The sequence below is a fragment of the Suricata suricatta genome, chromosome 17 (assembly GCF_006229205.1).
Source record: "Suricata suricatta isolate VVHF042 chromosome 17, meerkat_22Aug2017_6uvM2_HiC, whole genome shotgun sequence".
In the NCBI taxonomy this organism is placed as follows: domain Eukaryota; kingdom Metazoa; phylum Chordata; class Mammalia; order Carnivora; family Herpestidae; genus Suricata; species Suricata suricatta.
Window position 1 is genome coordinate 3,679,672 of NC_043716.1, and position 26,477 is coordinate 3,706,148.

The 26,477-nt window shown below is 52.3% G+C and overlaps 1 protein-coding gene across 1 annotated transcript in view; it reads left to right on the forward strand.

The window, feature by feature from the left end:
- USP43 (ubiquitin specific peptidase 43) overlaps positions 1 to 26,477 on the forward strand; it is a gene marked incomplete at its 5' end in the record, with an annotated part of 54,034 nt that overhangs the window by 16,116 nt on the left and 11,441 nt on the right. The window contains 11 exons of the mRNA XM_029929169.1: positions 1,292 to 1,395; positions 8,252 to 8,344; positions 9,736 to 9,871; positions 12,511 to 12,646; positions 14,144 to 14,276; positions 17,270 to 17,381; positions 19,506 to 19,612; positions 21,922 to 21,999; positions 22,987 to 23,113; positions 23,259 to 23,562; positions 25,815 to 25,973. Coding sequence (XP_029785029.1) covers positions 1,292 to 1,395; positions 8,252 to 8,344; positions 9,736 to 9,871; positions 12,511 to 12,646; positions 14,144 to 14,276; positions 17,270 to 17,381; positions 19,506 to 19,612; positions 21,922 to 21,999; positions 22,987 to 23,113; positions 23,259 to 23,562; positions 25,815 to 25,973 — 1,489 coding nt within the window. The remainder of the gene's footprint in view (positions 1 to 1,291; positions 1,396 to 8,251; positions 8,345 to 9,735; positions 9,872 to 12,510; positions 12,647 to 14,143; positions 14,277 to 17,269; positions 17,382 to 19,505; positions 19,613 to 21,921; positions 22,000 to 22,986; positions 23,114 to 23,258; positions 23,563 to 25,814; positions 25,974 to 26,477) is intronic.

Below are 26,477 nucleotides of genomic sequence, written 5' to 3' on the forward strand. Positions count from 1 at the left end.
TTGGCACCTCCTGTGTGCTGGGCCAGTTGGGCTTAACAAACCCACGGGGCAAACACGAATGACCACTCTGTGTATTTGCCCCAATATTTTATTACAGAAAATTTCACGAATCTGGAGAAATTGGATTTATCATCCAGTGAACAGCGCACACCCAAAACCTGGGCTCTACCGTTTACATTTCCCTAGAATTGCTTTATCGTGTGTTTATCCATCTGTTTACTCACCAGTCCGTCTACTTTTTCTCCTCTTACCCTTTCTCAGTGCATTAAAAATTTTTTTAATGTTTATTTTTAAGACAGAGTGTGAACAGGGGAGGGGCAGAGGGAGAGGGAGACACAGAATCCGAAGCAGGTTCCAGGCTCCGAGCTGTCCGCACAGAGCCCGACATGGGGCTCGAACCCACAAACCATGAGATCATGACCTGAGCCAAAGTCGGACGCTTAACTGACTAAGCCCCCCAGGCGCCCCTTGATGCATTTGAAATTAAATTTCAGACATTGGTATACTTCATTCCACACACGTTCCTTTTTCCTTTGCTCTTCGAATATGCTGGGCTTAGGGCTGGGGTGATGGGGCCACACGCCATGATTCTTCAGCCACCAGAGCCTGTGAGAGGCAAAGGGTACATTCCGTAGAGCAGGGAGCGTGGCCTTGTTGACGCCGGTCTGTGGCCCGGGGATGCCGACTTGGGTGTCTGGTCTCCAGGACTGTGTGGTCTCCCGCAGCGTGTGGGAATTTGCTCCTGAGCAGCAGGAAGCGAACACATCGGGGGTGGGGGGTGGGCACAGAGGGGTACGGAAGGACTGACGTGGGGTGAAGGGCGCTTATGCGGGATTCCAGGCCTCAAAGCCCGGCTCGTCTGGGGCTCGCATGAAGCCTGGCTCCGGGGGGTGTGGACCGGGCGGTTAACAGCCGGATGGTGGCAGATGCGGTATGGACATGTTTGCAGCGGCGGCAGCAGCACACCCAGTGAAAGGTGCAGGAGGCGTAGACGCACGGGGCCCAGCAGGATGGAGAGGAGAACGGGGCAGTCGCTCCAGAGGTCAGAGCCGAGGTGGCGGAGCAGGTGTGAGCTCCGGGGCTCCCCGCTGGGCTCTGCTCCTCCAGCACCTTCTGTGCGTGAGGGAGTCTGGGAGGTCTAGAGGCTGAGGAGCAGCACATTGTGGCAGACTCCCCAGAAGGTCCCGGTCCCGCGGAGTCCCGGCCCAGGAAGGGGTGATGGGGGCCCAGGAGGAGGCCAGGGCTCACTGGTCTGTGCCTAACCTTGCTTCCCTCCCTCGTTTCTTTGCAGCCTCCGCCGGAAGCCAGCAAAGCCCCCGAGTGCCTCCTGACCCCATCGGCTCAGCCTCCCCTAGGCCAAAGCTTTGTGCAAAACCATTTCCAGGCACAGTATAGGTAAGACTCTAGCGAAGGGTGGGGTGCGCTTAGCACGGGTCGCCCAGACTCAGGGCTCGTACCTGGTCTCCCGTGTCCACGCTGCCCGGAGACAAAACAGCAGAGACGCACACACCCTTCTGCCCCCATTATGAATCCCAGGTGACCGCTCACCCCTTTCGTCTCTGGCCGTTAGGATTTCTCCCTTCCCGTCCTGCTGGCTCCTGGGCCTCCCGTCTCCCCTTGAAGGGGTTCTACCAGAGTACAGACACCAGCCGGCAATCCTTGAGAGGTTGCTCAGTTTACCAAGTAATTTCAAGTTCCAGATTTCCCATCAGCACGGAGGATGTAAAAAAAAAAAAAATATATATATATATATATGGAATTACACAGGCTTTGACTTAAGGAAAGTTCTCTCTCTTTTGGCTTTTATGTCTATGACAGTTGAGAGATGCATCTAAGGCAGCGTATTTCCAAGTACTGTAATGTTTTAGTGAAACACTGATCGCAGTGAGGGGTCTAAAGAGGGGAGAAACCCCCCCTGGGCTTCCTGGAGGAGGTATGCCTTTCGAAGGGGCTCCGCAGGCTGAGCAGGATCGAATGGGCGGGAGCACATTCAGCATGAGTGGACATGGGAATGAGCACAATGTTCGGGATGTAGCGGAAGCCGGTTCCAGACAACGTCCCCTTGGTGACACGCCCCCCTTGGTTGCTTAGCATACTGGGTGCTCAGGAAACACTCCTGAGAGCCTGCGTTTTGTTGCTGTGCATGAAGTAAGGCCCATTTATTTCCCGAGAGGTGCAGTGTGCGCACTGGAGGGAGCCGGATTTCATGGCCGCCCACCTTTTCTAGCCACGAAAGCTACGTGCAGGGCGTCTGCCTTATTGATCTTCAGGTGCCCCGAGCGGAGGCTGCTTGAAACACAAATAGGACAGGAAAAGAAGAGACGAGGAGAAACAGCGGCCAGAAGGAGGGAAAGGGGGTGTGAGGCCAGGGTCGGTTGGACTGCGGGGAGGGGACACCAGGGATTGCCACCAGGTACCGCTCATTGGTGTCTTTGTACAAGCGATCCGCTAATTCCTCGGCTCACACCGTTCCCTCTCCCCTCTTCCTCTCCTGGGCACGCACGCGCTTTCTTCCCTTCTTTCAAACACCCGGGCGTTTGCTGTGTGCGGGGTCCGCTGGCCACAGCAAGAGGCCTCACTCTGTGGCCACGAGCGAGAAATTCCAACCGAAGACCTCACGCGCTCTCTAGGTATTCGGTTCTAGACACGGCCTGGATATTTGCTGTTGAACCTGCCGCGAGCCCCTTCCCCTCTCGGTGCCGGCCTCAGCTGTGAACCAGGCGTAGCTCCTGTTCTCAAGGAGCGCACATTCTGCCCGGGGAAGTGTTGGGTCACACACAGACACGTCACCGCAGCTCTCTGAGATCATGATCATTGAACTAAGACGAGGCTTGGGATGTGGGGGGAGGCAGCCAGCTTTAGATAAGGCGATCAGAAAGGTCTGGGAAGGCTTCTCAATAGAGGGGACATTTGGGCTGAGAACCTAGTGACAGTGAGTCAGCCATTCACATAGCCGAGGACAGGGTCATCCAGGCAGGTGAAAAGGCAGAGGCAAAGGGCCTGGGGTTGGAATGATGTTGGCACATCAAGACAGAAAGGCCAAGGGAGCAGCCAGATAGGGAGGGGTGGGGGTGAGGCTGGAGGGCTGGACGGGGGTGGGTCCAAGGTGTCCTGTCCATGTGTGGGCTTTCGTCTGAAGGGCACAGGAAACCACTACAAAATCTGAGGCCGGTGTGGTCCAGTTCTGAATGTAGGAGAGCAGATGCTGGGGGTTTGGGGGGATAGAGGGAGGCAGGAGCTGGAGCGGCAGGGACCCTGGAGACTGACGGCACACGGGAGCCCCCCAGGGGGCAGGTAGTGGAAAGGCAGGACTGGATGGGCTGGAACGTGTTCTGGATGTAGAGTGCACAGGCCTTGACTCTAACCGTGCCAGGTGGGAGGACTGAAAGGTAGGAATCTGGGGTGCCTCCTGGGTTGTCGTGGGGCGTTATAAGCGGCAGGTGCTTTGAGATGTGTGGCCCAGGAGTGTAAGGCAAACAGTCTTGTTTGCTTCCACCCCTCTCTCCTCCTACCCTGCTTCCAGACCCTCTGGCACCAGGCGCGTGGGCACTGTCCCCACACCAGGCAATTGTGCAGTTTCTGCGACACCACCTGAGTGTCCTCCAGGGTAACTCTGTTCCAGACACTGTTCACCTGGACGCAGCGTCAGGTCCCACAGCGTAAGAGCTCAGTCCCAAAAGACGGCTGCCCCCCCCCCAGACCCCCCCCACAAGGCCTGAGCTGTCACCTGTGTTTCTGACTGGCCGGCCACAGACCAGAGGTCCCCAGGACCCCCGCCTCATGTTGGGTCACTTGCTAGAGCTGTTCACAGGACTCAGGCAAACAGTTGACCCACTAGATCAGCAACTCTTTATAAAATGATACATCTCAGAACAGCCAGACGGAAGAGAGGCTTCGGGCCAGGTGTGCGGCAGGGGGTGCAGAGGTTCTGTGTCCCCTTTGGGGTGCGCCACCCCCAGGGCCCCCACGTGTTCACCAGCCCCAAATCTCTCCAACCCTCTCCTGGGAGCGTTTTTTACCTTGATCAATGGTGCCAGAGTACCAATGGTGCCAAAGTACAGATCAATCACACCATTGCTCCCTAGCGATTAATTCAACCTCTAGTCTCCTTTTCCTCCCCTGGAGGTGGGGGCAGGGGCAGAGCTGAAACCTCCAGCACCCCCCCAACTGTCTCCCCTGGCAACCAGCCCCCATCCTTGGGTGCAGGGGCTGTCCCCCAAACCCCTCATTAACATAACTCAGGTGGGGTTGGAAAGGGACTTGTCACGAATAACAAAAGCCTCTGGCCCTCCTCTTTGAGGTTACAAGAATTTGAGGAGCTCTGAGGAGCCAGGGACTAGGACCCAAACCAAATATCTATTTATTGTAAATCACCGTATCACACGGTCCCTGACTCGTGGGGTGGGGGGGGCGAGTCAGGGCAGGATTCCTGAGCGATGACACTGAAGCCGATCAGATCGTTAAAGACTGCAAGCGCTCTCTGGGCAGATTACTGTAGAATGATGAGTAAGAAGTGGGGTGTTCAAGCTAAAAAAAAAAAAAAAAAAAAGCACTAGCGAGGCTAAAAGTACCTGCATTGTGCCAGAGTCTGTAGTAAAGAAAAAGTACGGTTAGGGTGTCGGTGTAGGTGAGGGCTTTTGAGCTCTGGGAGGCGGGTCTCTGCAGGGGCCAGTGGGCACCCGCCCCAAGCTGGTGCTGGGTCCCGAGGCCCTCGGCACTCCGCGCCCTTCCTCTCCACCAGGGAGGGCCTGCCGGGGACGGAAAGTCACCGCGATACCAGCCTTCTTCATGAAGTTAAAAGCTGGAGGGTTTATTGTGGGCTAATTCAGAGACCCCTGTTCAGTGAGGTTCTCCCGTTCTTTTTAGGGCCTTGGGTTTCCGGCTTTGGCTGGAGAAGGAGCAGCATCAGGGTGCTGGATGGAGGTCACGGGCTACAAGGGAAAAGAATCGGTTATTCCATATGGTTCTAAGAACCATATGTGAGCTTCATAACTGCGGCCCGCTGCCGTGTTGGAGCTCCGGCTGCAGGAGGGAAACCGTGGGTGTGCACCTGCCCGGGTGTGCGTGTGCGCCTGCGCCTGCAGGTCTGTGCGCACGCGCACCTGCGTGCATTCATTGTATCGCTCGTGGCTTTCATTCACAGAAAAGTCTAATCTGGTTCCCATGACAGGCAGCATTTCCCGTAAGGCCGCGTGTTTTTTGAAGGCTTTCTCACAGCAGGTGTCAGCGAGGGGACGTCTTTCTAACATGTGTGTCCTCCGTCACCATTGCTGGTGGAGACAAGGGGTCTTCTGTCCCGGGAGCTGGTGGCGCAGGGTGGGTCTGAGGCAGAGGGTGTGTCTGTGGCTGCAGGGAGAGGTCGGAGTAGGGTGTCCACAAGGGTCCCCGGCTCACCTGTGGGCGTTTGTACCTGGCAGAGAGCAAAGAGCAGTTCTGAGTCTCCTTGGCGGCTTCTGAGGTTGGATTTTGTGTCACAAGCAATTTGATGGAATTTAAGACACAAGATAGATGAATATATGGGAAGGGTGGGGGAGGGGAGGCCGGAGGTGAGGGAAACAAGCCACAGATACTTCCTTTTTTCTTTAATGTTTATGTTTATTTATTTTTGAGAGAGAGAGAGAGAGAGAGAGAGCGAGCGAGCAGGGAAGGAGCAGAGGGAGAGGGAGACAGAATCCAAAGCAGCTCTAGGCTCTGAGCTGTCAGCACAGAGCCCGATGCAGGGGCTCAAATTCATGAACTATGAGATCATGACTTGAGCCAAAGTCTGATGCTTAACCCACTGAGCCTCCCCAGGCGCCCCAAGAGACTCTTAAGGAGGGGGAGAACAGACTGAGGGCTGATAAAGGGAGGTGGATGGGAGGGATGGGACAGATGGGGGAGGGGCATTAGGAGGGCGCTTGTTGGGATGAGCACTAGGGGTTGTATGTGAGTGACTAGTCATTGGGTTCTAGTCCCGAGGGAGCCGGTTAGGCAGTAGGGTGGCTCTCTGCCCCCCTCCCCCACCCCTGTCCTGTTGGAACTTGGGGGGCAATAGGGCAGGGCTGCTGGTCGGTCAGCTGGGATGGTGAGGGCCTGGTGAGGATGGACGGTCTCCTGAGGCCTCGTGTGGGGAGGTGGCTGAAGCCCGGAAACGTCCAGAGTCTTCTCTTTCCCTGATCTGTGGGTCCCATTCACTCTGCCGTCACTGCTCAGCTTTAAAAAACAGCTGTATTTCATACCCTGTCTGTAGTCCATTCTGAAGACCATACGTTGTGCTTAGCTTAGCTTTTGTAGGCTGAACGCAATGGATAACTCAAAGAAAAATCTCCCTTATCATGTGTTTAAGTGTGAAAACAGGGATTTGGAAATTTCCTGATGACAAAAATACGTCCTCCGGGCTTACATTAAATCTAGGTACGCGGTGGGTAAAGGTAGGAGAAGGATCCAGAGGAATAGGGTGGCAGAGGGGACCCCATGCACGCCAGATCCCCCTTCTGCCTGCTAGAAACACACCGTTTTTACCGAAACATTACCGTGGTTTTCCCAAAGGGTTTTCCCAGTTACTGGATGTTAAATTCTCAGGTCTGTTTTCTGAAGTCGTGGGCGTCGCGCTGTGCCCAGGAGAGCTGCTCTGCTCTGGCCGGCTTGCTCAGGGTCACCTGGGCCAGCACCCCGAAATCCTCAGGCTTTCTTGCTTGTCCCTGGGTTTTCCCGTTCGGTCTGCTCCCGGGGAAGCCATTCCAGCTGGGCCGGCACTTTCCGCAGAGACTCCGGAACCCCAGCCTGGTTCCCTTGCTGACCAGTGTAAGAGCACAGCCCGGCTGCTGGATGGTGGTCCTTGTTGGCAGGGAAGAAGGCTTGCATAGACTTCAGGACAAGGCCCCCAGCATCCAAAGTCCCTTACACCTTGAAAGAATATGGTGCGTCGTAGGATTAAAGAAATGAAACTGGAGTTACCTTAACCCGTGGGGAATATAAAAGTTGCACTTGACTTTCAGGGACCACACGCTTAAGAAAGGGAGTGTTAAGTTTGAAAGAGTTTAAAGAATATAAGTAAACTGTGTGTATAACTTCTCTGAAACAGTTTTTTTAACATCTATTCATTTTTTGAGAGACAGAGACAGAGCACGAATGGGGGAGGGGCAGAGAGAGAGGGAGACACAGAATCCACAGAGCAGGCTCCAGGCACATGAGACCCTGACCTGGGGCTCGAATGTGAGATCATGACGTGAGCCGAGGTCAGGCGCTTAACCGACTGAGCCACCCAGGCGCCCTAGAACTTCTCTGAAACAATTAATGTCCCTCATCTGCTTCTGCTAAAGATGGCAGGAACGGTGATGAGCATGGACTTTGGAGCCTGAGCCTCGCTCTGCTGCCTAAGAGCTGTGTGTCCCTGGGACTGTTGCTTAACTTCTCTGTGCTTAGTCTTCACGCCTGCAAAAGGGGGATAATATGGGTAGTCAGTGAGTTTTTATACGCACGGCAGTTGGAGGAGCGCCTGGTTCGTAGTAAATGCTTTTTTAATATTAACTATTTTGCTGTCAGCTGCTTTTTGCTGAGCTCTGTCTCCTCGCTGGCTCGATCAGGAGGGTGGGCTCCCTCCATGGTTCCGCATCCTGGCCGAATGCTAGCGTCACCAGGAAGAGCTGTTGACACCCTGATGCCTGAGCGTCTCTCCCCTCCCGCCCCTGAAGCAGGGTCTGTGGGAGAAGGGCCGCACCCCCCTCCCGGGGCTCCGGCACACAGTGAGGCTGAGACCCAGGGGAGGAGCCAGTCCGGGGGCTCCTTCCAGCCTGTGAGCCGGCACCTGGTCTCTTCTCGACGTGTCAGCTTCTCTTCCTGTTCTCAGGGCACCAACACGTGCGATTAAACCTTTTCTCCTTTGAAAAGTTGAGATCAAAGTCCCATAAGGTAAAATCAGCCATTTAAAAGTGGACAGTTTCGGGGCACCTGGGGGGCTCAGTTGGTTGAGCATCTGGCTTCGGCTCAGGTCATGATCTCGCAGTTCGTGAGTTCAAGCCCCACGTCGGGCTCTATGCTGACAGCTCAGAGCCTGGATCCTGCTTCTGATTCTGCGTCTCCCCTCTCTCTGCCCCTCCCCTGCTCATGCTTTGACTCTCTCTGTCTCAAAAATAAACATTAAAATTTCTTTAAAGAATAAAATGCCTAGGAGGGCAATTGGCTGGACTCTGTGGTAATTCTATATATACTTTTTGAGGCTCTTCCTGATTGCGTGTGATCGACCTTGAAACTCTGTTTTTGGCCCTCACAGATCCTCCCTGACCTGCCCCCACTGCCTGAAACAGAGCAACACCTTCGATCCTTTCCTGTGTGTGTCCCTACCTATCCCCTTGCGCCAGACCAGGTAGGTGAACTTGACCCCCGCCGCAGTCGCTCCGGGGTACCTTCTGCCTTGCACCTGCAGTTCTGTCTCTGTCTGGACCCTCAGCTGGCCTCTCTCTGGAAACCAGCCTTGCAGAGCTGGTGATGTTCGGTTATCGACTGTCGTTACAGTGAAAGGTCACCGTGTCCCTTTAGCTGCAGAAGGGACTCTCCCCACCACTTCTGTCTCTTGGCACCGTAGCCCGGCTTTCATCTTTAGCTCACTGGGCAGCTGGCCTGGGCCAGGCACCACTTCCCGGCAGACCAGGAACGAGCCTAAAGAAAAAAAAATCTGTTGACTCCTGCTTCTCCCTGCTTTGCTTCCAAATCCTTTTTGCTCTTTGTGATGGTGTCGGAAGATGGTTTCTTTCAGGAGCAGAGAAAAAGGGCAGGGGGTGTCCAAGGAGAGGAGAACAGAAGAGAGAAGGTAGCGTTCAGTAAGAGGTGCAGTGCGCTCGGCTTTTAAAAGTGAGAGGCACACAGTGCAGGCGTTCCAGGAGCCCGGGTTTTGGCCAGCAGCCGCTCAGGTGCTGGGCCAGCGTCAGCATCCTGGGAGTTAGGGAGCCTTGGCATTGAGGTGACAGCTCTGCCTGTGGTCTCCACCGCCAAAGATGCCAGCTCTCGTGCCCTCTGGCTACGGGCATGCCCCGTCTCTAGGCTGCAGCTGAGGATATGAAGCGTCACAGCCTTTCCTGGCCACTTGGTCCCCACTTCGGCCCTGAGTTCCCATGGTGCTCATGCTCTGTGCTACAGATGTAACACTTGTCCGGAGCACCGACTCGGGCTGGACTGCCCGGGGCTCCAACCCCAGCTCTGTTCAGGAGCTGCATGGATCTGGTGGTAGTTACGAGAAGGGACAGGAGACGTAGGAGCCGGAGGAGTGAGCCCCAGTGCGTGGGTGGGGACAGTAGGAAGTAAGACGAGAGACACCAGAGAGTGCCCGAGGGAAAAGTGTCCAGAGAGGTTTGGTGGGGGTGGGGGGAGGGCAGACCCTACCTGTTACCAAGGGTAGTTTCAATAAGGATGGGTCATCAGTGGTCTTGAATCGTAACTGGCAGAAGCTTGACCATTTTATATAACAGATTTCGAAGTTTGTTTTTGCTTAGGATGATCTATTTAACAAGCAGAACCTTGAGCTCACAGATCTGTACTGTGATTCTTAATCAGATCCCTTTTATTTGTGGCCAGCTGGAATACCCAGAGTGGAGACCCGGGGAGATTTGGCTCTCTGTCGCCACCTGGTGACGGTATACCTAGAGTGCAGTTGACTCAACCAAGAGGCAGAGATTAGCCGTGTTGGACTCTGACCCGGTGTCGGTGGGGTTGGCAGTCCACGTCTGTCCTTCAGGATGTGGACACCTTCGTATTTTCCAGATTCCTGAGCGTCACCTTGGCCTTCCCCTCTAAGAGCCAGCGGTTCCTGCGGGTCGGCCTGGCCGTGCCGATCCTCAGCACAGTGGCAGCCCTGAGAAAGATGGTCGCCGAGGAAGGCGGCGTCCCTGCCGACGAGGTGTGTTGGGTGGCACGGGGCCGGCCGCTGGTGACGGGAACGCTAACCGGGCGGGCCGACTCGGGCTGATTGGGCTAATTCCTGGCTCCCAGGTGACTCCCTTGTGACTCATTGAGTTTCTGATTGGTGACAGTCCCTGGTGTCTGTGATGACGGAGCCTTGACCTCTCCCTGCATTCACACAGAATTCCCAGGAAAGGATGAGTCACGTGATTGCCATTACGATCCCAGTAATGTCGGCCGCAGCAACCCCCCCATAGTGGTTCCCAAGTGCCGGCGCCGTTTTGTAAACTCCCTTCCTAGCCAGCTTCACTCTCATCACCTTGTGAAGTCAGTGCCACCCCACCGTTACCCTCCTACCAGTGAGCCAGGAGGGGGCGCTGAGAGGTCAGGTGACCCGCCCAAGGCCACACAGCTGCTAGGCAGCTGCCCCAGGATTTGAATGCGGGTGGTCTGACGGAGACACCCCTGTGTACTTTCACTCCAGAGAACAGAAACCAGGATGCTGGAGGGGCGATCAGTGAGAAACGAGGAGCTGCTGAGGATGTGAGAGAGGGCTGAGGGGAGATTGGGGGGGATTGACTGTGACTTTGAGGGCAGAACTTGTAACAGGGACCCCCAGGCGAGGGCAGGGTGGAGGTGACAGTGATCAACCACCATGTGGCATAATGGGAGGGTTTGGGATAGGGATTCTTTTTAGGATCCAGTCGATCTCTAGTTTTCTGATTTCGGACAAAGTAAGCAATTGGTCCTCCGTGTCTTTAACTGTAAAATGCTAACTTTACATTTTCCCGATGACCTCGTGGCATTTTTTTCAAATTGAAAAAAAAAACAAAAGTGTTTTAGCCTTCCTGTTTAGGAATAATGCACATACCATAAAGGGTGCGCACCTTGAGGTTATGGTTGGTTGAGTTTTTACATGCACGTCCATCCAGGTGACCCCCAAAGTCACTCACTCGGTGAGCTCCTTCCTGCCCCCACCCCGTCAATGCCTCTGATCTCATCAACGTTTTTATGGGGATGTAAGTGGGGGAAAAGTGTGTATCTTGCTTGGTGAACTCGAAGCGCTCTTTGAGGATATACTGAGAGAGAGAGAGAGAATAGGATGGGGGGGTTGGTTAGAGTCTTGAAAAAATTACAATACCGAAAGGGGGATGTCTGTGAGGTGCGGTTTGCACAGTTAGGAGTAGAAGAATTGTCAGGGATTTGAGAAGTGTGGTGTTTGGGGAGGTAGGAATCTCTTGGGATTCCTAAGTGCCCATGTGGGCATTTTGATGGGGACGTAAATCTGTTTTGGTATTTTAACGGGCAGGTTTATTCCCCTTACATTATCTGTGATCGTGGATATATTTGGATTTATTTGTATTCTCTTATTTTCTGCTTTCTGTTTACCCTGCTCTTTCTTTGTGTCCTTTCCCTCTCCTTTACTGTTTCTTTTCTATTGAGCAATTTTTATTATGTCCCTTCTGGGTTGGGACATATACATTATCTTTCTCTGCGTATTTAGCGGTTATCCTTAAAATGCCAACATGCATAATTAGCAAAGTCTTTGTTAATCTTCCCAAACAACACAAGGATCGTGGTGTGCCTGAATCTCTTCACCTTCTTATTGTTGTGGATGGATATGATTGTCCAGTATTTTTTTAAATGTTTATTTGCTTATTTTTGAGAGGGAAGGAGAGCTTGAGTGCATGAGTGGGAGAGGTTTAGAGAGAAAGGGAGAGAGAATCCCAGGTGGTCTCTATGCTCAGCATGGAGCCCAACGCAGGGCTCGATTCCCTGATCATGAGATCATCACCTGAGGTGATATCAATGGTCCAACGCTCAACAGACTGAGTCGCCCAGGTGCTCCCTGATTGTCCTGTATTTTAATCTCTCCTCTGCTTTCTCCTGGTTATAGTAATAGTACTATTTGTTATTATTATCGATTTATCTAGTCAGTGTGTGTTTATATTTACCAATTCTACCATTTTCTTTGGCTCATCATTTCTTCTGACTACTCAAGATTTTTCTGGATTCTCTTTGTTTCTTGGTTTGTTTGTTTGTTTTAACCCGAAATGTATCTCTTACAAGAGAATTTCCCAGCTAGTGTGCCTTGAATGGGTTAGATGTGTTCAGGTGTTGAATCTTTCAGCCCTCAAGGTGACAGGACCCTCAAGGTGCTCATCTCTCTTCTTTGCTACAAGACCAACTTCTTCTACTTATCCCAGTGTTCTGTAAAAATAGGTTCCACATACACCATGCATGATATGAAATAAGTTGGCAAAACTACTTAGAAGTTCTTTCACTGGAGATCTATTAACACTGAACACTCTTAACTTTTTAACTGAAGAGAGCTTTATTTTATTGTCATTGCTTGGGTGATAGTTTAGCTGGGTATAAAATTAAAAAATCTGCACCTCCCAATTTTCTTCCCCTGTCTCTTCCCCCAGAATTTTGATATTCTATTGTTGCCATTGAGATGTTTGTGGTCAATTTAATTGCTATACCTATTCTGTTTTATTATGAAAATTAAGTAGTGCTTTTCACTTAGAAGGGAATTTCCTTTAGGAAAAAAGAAATGTTTGAGATTATCAGTCGCTTTTAGATTTCTTGCTTAAGTTTCCTTTGAGAAATCAAGAGGGAAAATTATTATTCTAGGTGATCTTGGTTGAACTGTGTCCCAATGGATTCCAGCGGTCTTTCTTCGATGAAGAGGACCTGAACACCATTGCAGAGGGAGATAACGTGTATGCCTTCCACGCCCCTCCACCACCTGGTCAGGAGATGCTCTCAGGTACGACAGTGCTTTGCATAACTGTATTTGGATATTATGAGTTATACATTTGAGAGTGTACTCCTTGCGTGCTAAGGCATAAGACATTTAGTTTTTGAATCTGGACCTCTGATATTTGATGTACAAATGGCTGATTATTAAAAATTATCTAATCAGTTGCGGGTTCTCAAAACCTTGGTGAATATCAGAGTCCTATGGAAGGCTTGTTAAGGCAGAGGTGTAGGTCCTACACACAGAGTTGCTGGCTGAGTAGGTCTGGGGTGGGATCCTAGAACTTGTATGTCTAGCAGTTTTCCCAGGGTTGTTGCTACTCTTGGACCTGGGACTGCCCTTTGAGGATCACTGTTCAGAATAGGTGCTGGGGTGCTCTTTGTCTTTAGGACTCTTGTAGTTCAAGGCCTGTGCTTGCTTGAAATATAATCTTTACAGATTGGAGCAGTAGGTGGCCAAAGAGGTTACTAAATGACTTTTGTTAACAACCCCACTTCGTGGTGCTTGCTTTTCCTGAACTTTGCACTGGCCTAGAAGGTCTGTATCTGACAGTCTTTTATGGCGTTCAGTTTACATTCTGGCCCACTTAGCTGGTCAGGGAGGCCCATATTTGGAGGACCCTGGACCAGTGTTGCCGTATAGCCCAGGTGAATACCGTGCCCTTGGCCATAACCTCAGCCGGCCTGAGGGAACCAGGTGTCTGGTCTCTCTGAGTCAACAGGGAGCCCATGCCCCGAATCTGGAACAGGGCACTGACTGGCCCTGTTTACGTTATAATTCAACAAAAAGGCTTTCATTTCAGGTTCAGTCAAAAGGACACAGCTGGGCTTTAAAAGTCAAATTTTCAGAATGGATCAGAAATTGAAGATCATCCTCAAGGGTGAAGTTTCTTACCTTCTACACATTCTTTTTTGGTGGCTGAGAAAGCCAGAGCCAACTCATGGCTCTCTGATCAAGGCATAAAAGCAGCCTGAATCATTATGGGGTATTTTTCAGATTGGCTTTGGGGAGCGTTCATTAAAATCCCTGCCCACGTTTTATTATTACTGGCTGAACACAACGGCAAATTCACTACCACGTATATGACCTTCCTACCAGGTACCAATGGTACAAGGGCCACATATCTTAATATCTCTTTCCTTAAAGTGCTCTGGAGTCTCCGAGTGGTGGACAATAGATGCTCAAACGAGAAGAGGGGCAGGAGAAGCCAGGCTTGTGCCCCAGCGAATTCTTTAAGAATACGACGTAATTCAGGGCACCTGGGTGGCTCAGTTGGTTGAGCGTCCAGCTTCAGCTCAGGTCATGATGTTGCAGTTTGTGGGTTCGAGCCCTACGTCAGACGGTGTGCTGACAGCTCAGAGCCTGGAACCTGTCTTCAGATTCTGTGTCTCCCTCTCTCTCTGACCTTTTCCTGTTCAGGCTGTCTCTCTCTCTCTCTCAAAAAAAATAATAAAACATTAAAAAATATTTTTTTAAAGAATACAACATAATTCTCTCTCTCTTTAGCTCATCCACCTGGTCTTTCTGTCTCCCCGCGCTTGGCCTGTGAGGGTGAGCGGCTACCCCTGCCTGTCCGTACCGAGGCCAAGGTGCTAATGCTTTGCTGTAACTTGGTGGGGTCCGGGCAGCAGGCTAGCAGGTATGTTCAACTTCATCTTGTTTCTACGTGATGCCTGGGATGCGTAGACACGAACTTGGAATTCTGTCCAGAGTAATTCTCATTTGATAAAATCAAACATCTGTTCTTAAGGTTAGTCAACTAGGTGTAGGGTACTTTCTGATCAAGAGGATCATCGATAACTGCCTTAAACAGATGGCAAACGAGGGGCACCTGGGGGGTTCAGTCCGTGGAGCATCCGACTTCGGCTCGGGTCATGATCTTACAGCTCATGGGTTCGAGCCCCGTGTTGGGCTCTGTGCTGACAGCTCGGAGCCTGGAGCCTGCTTTGGATTCTGTGTCTCCCTCTCTCTCTGCCCCTCACCCACTCATACTTGCTTGTTTTTTCTCTCTCTCTTTCTTTCTCAAAGATAAATGTTAAAAAGTTTAAAGAAACAGGCAAACATCATCCTTAAAGATTAAACATCAGAGACTTTGCTGTTAATTTCAGGAGCAATTACTGTGGCTCTCACCACTATTAGTTTATGCTATGTTGTAAGGCCTGGGCGGCATGGTAAGACCAGCGAAAGACCTGGCTGTAAGAAAAGAGATAAACTGACCACGATTTGGAGATTATTTCGTGGTTTGTCCAGATTCCCAAGAACTGAGAAGTGATTAGAAGTAACGGAAGGGTTTGGCGTGATTATATAACAAATAGACGAAACCAGATCATTTTTGTAAATGGTCCAAATAAAATGCTTAAAAGCTATAACTCCGATTGAAAACGTTTAGATTGATAAATTATAATTTATCTGGAATTATAAACTCATAAGAATAGCAGATACTGGGTGAGTGAGAAAGAAGGAAGAGGGGTCGCTTCATTAAAACAATAAAATCTGAGGCGCCTGGGTGGCTCAGTTGGTTAAGCGTCCAACTTCGGCTCAGATCATGATCTCACGGTTTGTGGGTTCGAGCCCCGCGTCAGGCTCTGTGCTGACAGCTCAGAGCCTGGAGTCTGCTTCAGATTCTGTGTTTCCCTCTCTCTCTGCCCCTCCCCTGCTCACACTCTGTTTCTCTTTCAAAAAATACATAAAACATTAAAAAAAAGAATAAAGTTTTAATTATTAAAAATTATGATATAGGTCATAAGTAAAAAAATTAAAAAGAATTTTTTTAATGTTTTTGAGAGAGAGAGAGAGAGCACGTAAACAGGGGAGGGTCAAAGAGAGAAGGAGACACAAAATCCAAAGACAGGCTCCAGGCTCTGAGCTGTCAGCACAGAGTTCGATGTGGGGCTCGAACCCACAAACTGCGGATCATGACCTGAGCCCAAGTTGGACACTTAACCTACTGAGCTACCCAGGCGCCCCCCAAATTTTTTTGAAGTCAAAAAAAATGTAGTGAAGACAAAATTATATATATTTAAATCCGTGTAATAGAATAGGCCAATGTATAATTAAGTATTGATGATAAAAGTGGCATATTTCATGTTATTAGTGAATGAATTATTAAATACGTCAGGGGGAACTAATTTCTTTATATAATCAGTTTCTTTACTCTCACCATAAATTCGCTTGTACACATTGTAGATTGATTAAAGAGGTGATTATAGAAAAGGAATCCATAAAATAACTTGAAAGGCATGTAGGGAAATACATATGTCTTTGGGTGGGGGACTATTTTAACACTAAGGTAGGAGGCTATAAACGAAAAGGCTCTGGGGCGCCTCGGTGGCTCACTCGGTTAAGTGTCCGTCTCAGGTCATGATCTCAAGGTTCATGGGTTCGAGCCCCGCGTCGGGCTCTGTGCTGACAGCTCCGAGCCTGGAGCCTGCTTTGGATTCTGTGTCTCCCTCTCACTCTCTGACCCTCCCCTGCTCACGCTCTGTCTCTCTGTCTCTCAAAAATAAAGAAATGTTAAAAAAAAGATACTCTATTAAAAAAAAGGAAAAGGTTAATATTTTAGATGCATTTAACATTCTAAGCACAAACCAGGAGAAAATATGTGGTCACATAACAGGTGAAGGACTCAGATACCATCATATAAAACCCAGCTCTGAAACTAGTGAGAGAGATACTCCAAGTGGAACGGCACAGAGATGAACAGTAGTTCACCACAGAAATACAAGCACAGATTAGCACATCCGGCTTTGTCAGTAATAGAAGAAATTCTAGTCGCAATAGAAAGATGCTGTTCACCTTTCAGATTGGTAATGGACTTTTAAAACTTGAGAATACTCATTCGGGGCCCGGGGCCCTGGTACAGTGGTGTGGCTTCTGTGGAGAGCAGGTTGGGCATGAATAGCTTCGGTCTTGCACATCCACTTCTGGAACTTTACCCCAAAGAGACAGTCACGGGCACCTAGAGGCGTATGTGCAAGAACAGATGTGGCTCCCGCCGTAAGCGGGCAGTGTTCAGATTAAAAAGCAGGACGCAGCCCGGAGCCTAACAGTAGAGAATAAGGTCAGTAAACCGGCAACCCAGGGCCTCTGTCCTTCAGACACACCAGCTCAGATCTGTGCTGTGTTTCCGCCAAGTGTATTCAGCAGCGCGACGGTCCTATCCCACTGGACCTTCATACAACCTTGCGTGGCCACAACCGAGTGGCGCTCATGGCAGTACAGGCCTTCCCTGGTGTGCTCATCAGCGTGGGATACGGAAAAGTTTCTCATTTATGAGAACATGGCCCTTGATACACAAAGCCAGCGGTGCGTCGGCTGGACGGGGCTCCCTGCCTCGCTTCCTCTGGCTCCGGCGTTCTCCGACTGCCATGGGGCAGAGAGGCCCCTGGCTGGGTGATCACTTGCAGCCATCTGTTTCCACCCCGGTGGCTCTCTGTGGCTCTCTGGGCCCTCTGTTTGACCCAGTGCGTCCATCCGCAGTGACGGATCTCAGAAGGGCAGCTTTGTACTGTGCTGGGTGCTTGTCTCCTAACCCAGCGGAGCGGCGGTCTTGGGCAGAGCCAACGCTCATGGTCGTTCAGTACTGTTGGATCTTCTGTTGCCAAGATCACCTGATGACCTTGAATTTTTCAGGTTTGGGCCACCTTTCCTGATACGGGAAGACAGAGCCATTTCCTGGGTCCAGCTCCAACAGTGCATTCTCAGTAAGGTCCGCTACCTCATGAAGAGCGAGGCCCCCCTCCAGGTCAGTGTGTGTGTGTGTGTGTGTGTGTGTGTGTGTGTGTGTGTGTGCGCGTGCGTGCGTGCGCATGCGTGTGCGTGCACGCACACGTGCACATGCGTTTTTGGGGATGGAGATGGGGGTAGGCATCTAGGGGTAGCTCAGGACAGACAAGAATTTGTTGTTAATGAGAACATTCAGGGGCACCTGGGTGGCTCAATCGGTTGAACGTCTAGCTTCAGCTCAGGTCATGATCTCACGGTCCATGAGTTCAAGTCCCACGTCAGGCTCTGTGCTGACACCTCAGTGCCTGGAGCCTGCTTCAGATTTTGTGTCTCCGTCTCTCTCTGCTCCTCCCCTGCTCACACTCAGTCTCTTTCTCTCTCAAAAATAAATAAGCATTAAAATTTTTTTTTTAAATGGGAGCATTTAAAATGAGAGCATTCACATTGTCATATGAAACAACTTTGATTATATGCAAGGGAGTAACCGTTTTATGACCTGGGGGCCATAAAAGCTTTTTTCTCCTTAAATCTTTTAAAACACTTCTGGAATAAGATTCACACTGTCCTCTATTTTACGTATTTATGGCTTATCTATGGCTCTTCCTGGAAGGTAGCCTATTGTAATACATTGTAACTTATATATTTGGATCAAAAGTTTCAGGGGACTTGGAATATAACCTATGGAAAATTAAAATGAAGGTTTCTATCCAAATATGAAAATCTAAATATGAAAATAATTTTGTCCAGTTTTAAAAGGAAACCAAAATTAAGAACTGAAGGCAGGGGCATCTGGGGGGCTCAGTCGGTTAAGCGTCTGACTTCGGCTCAGGTCATGATCTCACGGTTCGTGGGTTTGAGTCCCGCGTCGGGCTCTGTGCTGACAGCTCAGAGCCTGGAACCTGCTCCGGATTCTGTGTCTCCCTCTCTCTCTGCCTCTCTCACAAAAATAAATAAACATAAAAAAACCAGACTCAAGGGAAAACACCTTTTGGCCCTGCTCATTATTTATCTCAGATTGGTAGTTGCCAAATAAAAATGATACACGCTAAAACCATTCCAGAGTATCGGTAAGCACTCCGATGGCTGCTGGGCACAGAAGACGTTGAAATTTTGCAGGACGGGCCAGGAGCCACAGAATGTGGATCCCCTCTTCGTTCTGTATGTGAGGACTTCATCATTCATGCTCCTTCCTCTCAGGGAGACCATACGATAGATTCAGGATTTACATGAAATAAAAGGTCTTACTTTGTCAAAGACCTTCTCTGCGTCCATCCCCACCTTTATCTCTTAAAGGTTTTTTGGGGTTTTTTTGTTGTTTGTTTTGTTTTGTTTTTTTTTGTTTTTGCCCTATCGACCTCCCAGCAGATCGGCCGTGGTGCCCAAATTAGAGATTCTACCTTCTCTCTAAGGAGGACGGAATCTCTTGTAATGGCTCCAGGCTTCCCCGAACTCTGTGCCCCTGAGTTTTGCAAGCGGATGCACCCACGTTTCTGTGACGGTCGGACTCCGCCGTCCTTCTCCACCTGGTCGTACACGCACCCAACCTGGCGTGCACCCTGAGCCTCACGCCCAAGGCCATGCAGACCCGGGCGCTGATCCGCCTCGCCAGCGTCCCGTTTGCTCCTCGCGCACAGGAGCTCCCACAGCCCGAGGAGCGGGTGGGATCACGGCTCTCTGAATAGGTTCCAGGTCGTCCTCGCGCACCTTTGCCCTTCCCCGGAATTACAGCACCCTCTCCTCCTTCCCCGTCCCGACTCAGCCTCTGTTTTGTCAGTGCTTTTCCCGTAGAGATGCGTCTACCATTTTTGTCACTGTCAGAGTTGGGAAGGAAACTTCGCTGTTTTGCTAGTTATACCTAAGGTGCTCTGTGACCATTTTAAGAACTGTATTTACTTGGGGACTACGTTTATTTCTTAAAAATTTTTTTTTAATGTTTATTTTTGAGAGAGAGAGAGAGAGAGAGACAGACGATGAGTAGAGAAGGGCAGAGAGCGAGGGAGACACAGAACCGAAGCAGGCTCCAGGCGGGATACTCAAAATAGGCTGTAACCAAAAAGGATCACAGTCCGTGCGGGAGCGATTCGCAGCTGAGACTCTCCGTGGAATCAGCGTGATGGGCCAGCGCCTCTTGTTTTTGTCTCAGCAGAACCCGGGGTCTCTGTTCTCCGTCCGGGTTGTGGGGCTTTCTCTGGCCTGCAGCTACTTAGCCCCGCAGGACAGCCTTCCCCTCAGTCACTGGGCAGTGGACAGGTAAGGGCACTGTTCCAGGTTGGAGGGTAGTTGTATCTGTGTGCATCCTCTGGGGTCTGGGTCAGGGCACTGATTGTAGTCTTGGTAACTCGCCGTCCTGGGCCGGCCTCTTGTGTTAGGTCCTTAGACACACTCTGTGCCTTCATCCCGTGGGTCTATCGAAGGGCTGTGACGGCCACTTCGAAGAGGAGGGGACAGCGAGGTTCTCAGCGGTTAGTCGACCCCCTCATATTTCTGGAGCTAATGGCCAAGCCTGAATCGGAACCCATTCCCGTCTGGCCGAGAAAGCCAAATGCATTCAGTTAGGTCATGCTCCTGAATGGAGCCTGAACCTCCCGTCCGGGGTAGAGGACAATTGTGCTCGAACCGTAGGACACTGACTGTGACTGAGGCATGAAGCAGGCGTGGCCACCCCACGGCCTTGCCAGCAGAGCCCACGGGCAGCCTGGCACCTGCGAGGCCGTTTCACTCTACCACGTGTCTCGTGTGTTTTTGTCCACATTCACCACCCTCACCTGGCCGTGTGGAGCCTCTTGGCTGGATGTCCCGGGAGCCTCCAGACCAGGGGCCCTTCCCTACCTGTCTGTCTAAAGCCCCTCGGAGGCCCACGGGGGTAAGTTGGTGTCTCTGGGAGCGACAGGCAGGAGCCCCCACCTGCACCCACGTCGCTGTGTGGCCCGCCCCTCACTGGGCTGAGGTCAGTCCAGCACACCCATCCCCTGCTCCCCGCAGCCCTGGGCCTGCAGGACACCCTCGCCTCTCACCCAGCCGTCTCCTGCCCGTCCTCTGCAGGAGATCTGGGCTCACAGTGGCCCCGGGTGGCCTCCCTCCGAGTCCCATAAACGCTCTGGGCACCGAGAGTCATCGCTTTTGCGGGTCTCTCCCTTTAGACTCTGAGCTCCGTCCGAGAGGGTAGAGGGTGGGGATTGTGTCCCTGTGATGCTGGGCATCGCACCGCTCTGGAAGCTCTGGGTGATGCCCTCTTTCCTGCCCGAGTCAGGGCTGGGTCAGGAGGGAGGGTCGCGCTGTCTCCTGGGCCGTCATCTCCACGCAAGGGGCGCGCTGCACGTCATGACCCCCGTGCCTCTCCCTTCTTGTGCGCCCAGGGCTTGTGTGTGACAGAATTAGGGCCTGACGCCACCAGTTCTTCTGCCCCCCTCCCCCCCAGTGGAGACGCCACCTGGAGAGCAGGCTGAGGGGTGAGGCAGAGGGAGGGCAGTCGGGTTTGTGGGTGAGGCTGATTCAAGAACGTGGCTCAGGTGAGTGCTTCCTGTCGAACGTTTCCCCAGAATTGAGTGTCACGCTCTGTCCTCGGTCCCCGGGGCTCGCTGAGCCAGGAGGGCTCTCCCCACACACACCTTGCTCCGTGCCCCCTCCCTACCCCCCAGCAGGCTGTTACAACTCCAGCCCAGACCTGGCAGGGCTCATCGGCGGGATTTTGTGCCTTCTGTGAGCCCAAAGCCTGTTTTAGAATCCTCCTGGTGACAGTTAGGGACTCATGTGACGCCCCCACTTTTTTCTCACGATACATTATTTATCTTATTTGTTTATTTTGAGAGAGAGAAACAGAGCACGAGCAGGGGAGGGGCAGAGAGAGAGAAGGAGACATAGAATCCAAAGCAGGCTCCAGGCTCCGAGCAGTGAGCACAGAGCCCGACGCGGGGCTCGAACTCACGAGCCTTGAGACCAACCTGAGCCGGAGTCAGACGCCTGACCGACTGAGCCCCCAGGCGCCCCCTCATGATACGATCTAAATGCTCGGGTACAGACAGACGTTCCCATCACTTGCGCGGCTCGTGGATTCGGGACAAAGCTCTGCGCTCTCCGCTCGCTCTGTGACGTGTCTGAAACGGGCTGAGCTCAAGCAGTTGGGAAGAGCTTGGGCGGGTAGGGGACTTACCCTAGAGTTTCTGCGTCTTTGAGGGCCCAGAAGGGGAAGGCCTTTGAGGCTGTGGATGCGGGTGAGAGGTGCCTGCTCCACACTGTGGTAGAAGCCAATAGGAGCCCATAGGAGGTGTCGTTGGAATTGGGGGTTCATGTGGGACATGCAGGCGGCCGCGAGGGGGGCAGAGGCTCCGGTGGGAGAGTGGATCTGTGTCCTTGCTCACAAGCCCGTGGAGCCAGTGGGGGACGGTCGGGGAGGGAGGGTCAGGATGCAGCCTTCAGCAGACCCCACCTCCCAGACACCCAGCCTCGGTCTCCACTCAGTTTCGATGCTTCTGTTTGGAACGGCGGGTCCTGGGGTTGGCGGCAGAGGTGGGGGAAGGAGGCTCATGCTTTCTGATGGGCTCTCCCTGTTCTCTCCTCAGGGCTTTGCACCCCAGGAGGCCCGGGGGCCCCCCGCACGTCAAACTGGCCGTGGAGTGGGAGAGCGAAGCCAAGGGGCGGTGAGTTCACCAGTGCTGGTCTCCATGGAGGAGACAGAGGACTCTGTGCCCCCAAATCTGTCTGTGCCTCATCCCCCCACCCCCCACCCCCCGATACGACTGAAGGTGTGCCTCCTTGATGGCATGTGATCCGGGCCTACGAGAAACCCTAATGACGATTGTGTGCATTAAAAAAATTTTTTAACCTTCATTTATTTTTGAGAGAAGGGAGAGAGAGAGAGAGAGAAAGAGAGACAGAATACAAGCAGGGGAGGGGCAGAGAGAAGGGGAGACACAGAATCCGAAGCAGGTTCCAGGCTCTGAGCTGTCAGCACAGAGCCCCATGTGGGACTCAAACTCACGAACCTCGAGATCATGACCCGAGCGGAAGCCAGAGGCTTAAGCAACTGATTCCCCCAGGCGCCTCGACAGCTGTGTGCATTTGAACAGTGACAGTAAGAGTGGCGATCACAGTGGTGGGAGGCCTTCCGAGCGGTCCCAGCATGATGGTTATGGGAGGCCGATGCACGCACCCCGGGCCGGTCGCTGCCCTGAGCACTGCCCGTGGATGTGGTTTATTTCATCTTTATCACACCCTGTGAGGTTGGTGCTCCCGCAGCCCACGGTTTTCGGACACAGAGACCGAGGCCCAGAGAGGTGGAACGGTTTCTCAGTGTCCTCACAGCACGTGGCAGAGCCAGAATTTGAACCCAGGGAGTCCAGTTCAAGTCCGTGCTCCTTAGTCACTCGGTTTGGCCGTTCCTAGAATACCGAGCGCCACCGTTGAGTCCGGCAGGGACTTACCAGTCTCCCTTGGGGTAGCAGGCCCTGCGCTGCAGGAGGAGAGGGACACATAAGCCAAGCCCTCGGTCCCTCCTGGGGCGGGGAGGCGGGCTGGGGAGATGCCGTGGCCTCCCCTGGCCGGTTCCTCACCTGCGTGCCGGGAGAGGCTACAGGTGTGACTGTCCATCCCCCCCGATGCCACCCAACGGCTTCCTCTCCTGGCAGCCTGTTCGGGAACCCCCAGGAGGAGTGGGTCCAGGACGCGGACAGCGTGCGGCGGCAGCGGGAGGCGCACCAGCAGCCCAGCTGCACCTTGGATGAGTGTTTTCAGTTCTACACCAAGGAGGAGCAGGTCTCGAGGGGCAGGGGCGGGGCTGGGGGTGGGGATGGAGGTGGGGCGGGGCGGGGATGGAGGCGGGGCAAGGGCAGGGCTTGGTGTGGGCATGGAGGCGGGGCAGAGGCGGGGCCTCACTCAGGGTCCCGGGTCTCCTCTCCAGCTGGCGCAGGACGACGCGTGGAAGTGTCCGCACTGCGAGGCCCTGCAGCGGGGCACCGTGAAGCTGAGCCTGTGGACCGTGCCCGACATCCTCATCATCCACCTGAAACGCTTCTGGCAAGTGGGCGAGAGGAGGAACAAGCTGTCCACGCTTGTCAGGTTCCCCCTCTGGGGCCTCGACATGGCCCCCCACGTGGCCCCGAGAGGCGCGGGCCCCAGGCCAGTCAGCCACCCGCCGGACTTCCTGTACGACCTGTACGCCGTCTGCAACCACCACGGCAGCCTGCAAGGGGGACATTACACGGGTGAGCCTCGCCCCCACCCGGCCTTGGGACACCCGGGCACGTGGGTGAGCCGGGTCCCCAGCCTCGGGACGCCCATTCACACGGGTGAGCCTCGCCCCCGGCCTGGGCAGGGGTGCGCCCCGCGAGGCCGAGCTCGGCCGGGCACTCGGCAGACGCCGCACACCGGGGACCTGCCGCATAGCTCAGGTGGAGGTCGGAATGTCAAATTAGTCACAGCCTGAGTGGCCTCAGCAAATAGAGGAGGATCGTTGTTCGAACCCTCATTTGCCCTCATCTGTGACCCAGCACAGAGCCTCTTATTTATCAGGTCTGGTGTGTTATTTCCGGGGCGTCCCTTTACCTGTCCTCTCTGGGAGGAGCTTGGGGAGGTAGACAATCGCAAAGACAGAACCAGACAGTTGGCACCGTGGTCTATGCTTTTCAGGAATTGTTAACAAATGATGTCACGTTAAAAAATGCTTTAAAGTATTATTTGGAAAGTGCACTGGTTCTAAGGTTCCAAGGTACCTACGGTCTGGAAGGCACTGGGCCGTCAAGAAAATCAGGGACCGTGGATCAAGGATTTGTTAAGCACCCCTTCTGTGCCAGACCCTGTGTTGGGTGCTGGGCAGGACAGACAGGAGCCCTGCCCTCCTTCAGTCAAATCTCAGATACAGCCAGCGAAGAGGGTGCTTGTGATTTTGCTCATTCACTGCCTGGCACTATGAAAGGGTTTGATTGCTTGTATGTGTGATAGAGGTGAGGCTCTCTGAGGATAGGGGGCCAAGAGCTGTGTGACTAACAGGAGAGAGACCATTATGGGCAGAGCTACACGCACGTGCAAAGGCCCTGAGGCAGGGTATGGTATGTTTAAGAACTGATGAAAGCCCGTCATGGCTGAAGTATAGTGACCCAGGGGTAAATAACACGATGAGGCTGGAGAGGCGGGCACTACGTGTGGGCTGTGGACGAGGGTTTGCATTTTTTCCAAAGTGCAACGGGAAGCCATTGAAAGGTTTTAGGCAGAAGAATGATAAGGACTTGATCTAGTTCGCAAATGGAAGGTATAGGTCTGCTCTGTGGAAAACAGGCAGAGTAGAAGTTGGAGTCCCGTTAGGAATCTCTGGGGCTCAAATCAGAGATGGCATTGGCCGGGGCTAGGGAGGTTGGGGTGTTCGAGATGCATTTTGGAAGCAGAATCAGTAAGATTGGCTTTTGGACTGGGTGTGGGGTAGAAGGGAAGGAGAGGGCAAAGTCGAGCCCCGAGGTGCCCGGTTTGGATCGGTGCAGGGCTCAGCCGGTGACGGCCTGCGGGCCGGATCCAGTCCAGAGCCTGTGAGTGAAGAAATGAGTTTTACATTTTAACAGGTGATAAAATATATATACATATGTATGCATTTATATATGTTATATGTATTGTGTGTATATATTACATGTAATACACACAATATATATTATATAGATATTATATATGTTTACATTATACGCATATTACATTTTAAAAGGTAAAATGTATATACATGTGTGTGTATGTGTCACATATTATGTGTACATATATTATGTATAATACACATGATCTATATATATTTGTATTAGACACACATATGTATTATAATCTATGCATATTACGTTTTAAAGGGTAACATATGTATGTATATATGTATGTATATACACACATAGACTGTGGCCATGTGTGACCTGGTAAATTCTAAGCTATTTCCTACGTGGCTCATTACAGAAAAGTGGGCTGACCCTGTATTTGTGGGTGATGGTACCTTTCACCGAGATGTGGAGGGAAAGGAAAAGAATATTTTCTCATGATTGTTTCCAAGGTGGTAAGAATCTTATTTATGGACACTTCCCTAAATGTTTTGCTTCAGTTCGTAGGCAGGAGGGAAGTATAGCATAATCCCAAATGCATTTTTTTTTAAATCGCGTCCCGAATCCGAGGTGCCGGTTTCGAGACTTCTCAAGGAGCAGGGTGAATGCGGACGTCATTGTCTGGCTGAGTAACCTGAGGCTCCCTGCTCCTGGAGGCTTTGCCCGAGCTCTCACGTCAGCATTCAAGCTCAAAGTCACAGCCTGCTCTTTATCAGTGAGCAGGCGGCTGAGTAACTGATCTCTGATGCCGCAGAATTCATTTCTGGCCCACGTGGACCCATCTTCGCCTTCTGTTACAAACACGTCCGTGTTTTCCAGCTCTGCTGGCGAGAGATGCCTTTGTGCCTTGAAGGGGCTCGGATGACCGGCGCGGGGGGTTTGGACTTTTGCAGCTTACTGCCGGAACTCTCTGGACGGCCGGTGGTACAGCTTTGACGACAGCACAGTGGAGCCGCTCCGGGAAGACGAGGTCAACACGCGGGGGGCTTACATCCTGTTTTATCAGAAACGGAACATCATCCCCGCCTGGTCCGCTAGCAGCTCTGTGAGAGGTAAGAGCCGTCCCCCGTCAGGAGACGGGCACCGGCGAGGGGCTCGGGCAGACAGGGGGGACCAGCAGAGGTAGGCACGGGTCTGGAGGCGGGGGTCTGACTGCGGCTGGGGATCTGGCTCCGACAGGCCGGCGTCCCGGTGGCAGGACGGGCGATGCCCACGGTCAAACCCAAGGAGGGGAGAGGAGTGATATTCCACAGCAGGTGACTCTCGGTGGTTTGGGGATTTCAGGTCTGCAGTCTCCCTCCTCTCAAGCCAGACTTTAATTAAGCTTGTGTGACGTACATGTACCAGTCTGTCCCGGGAGGGAGGGCCGGGCGGTTATTAGGGACGCAGGGTCTCAGCAGGAGAGGTAGGTGCTTGACCCCACCCAGCAACACATCTAGGAAACAACCTCAAACTTGGAACTCTGGAGGAAATTTTTAAAAAGGATCAAAATTGACCTTTTTTTTTTTTAATGTTTGTTTATTTTAGGGGGAGAGAGAGAGAGAGAGAGAGAGAGT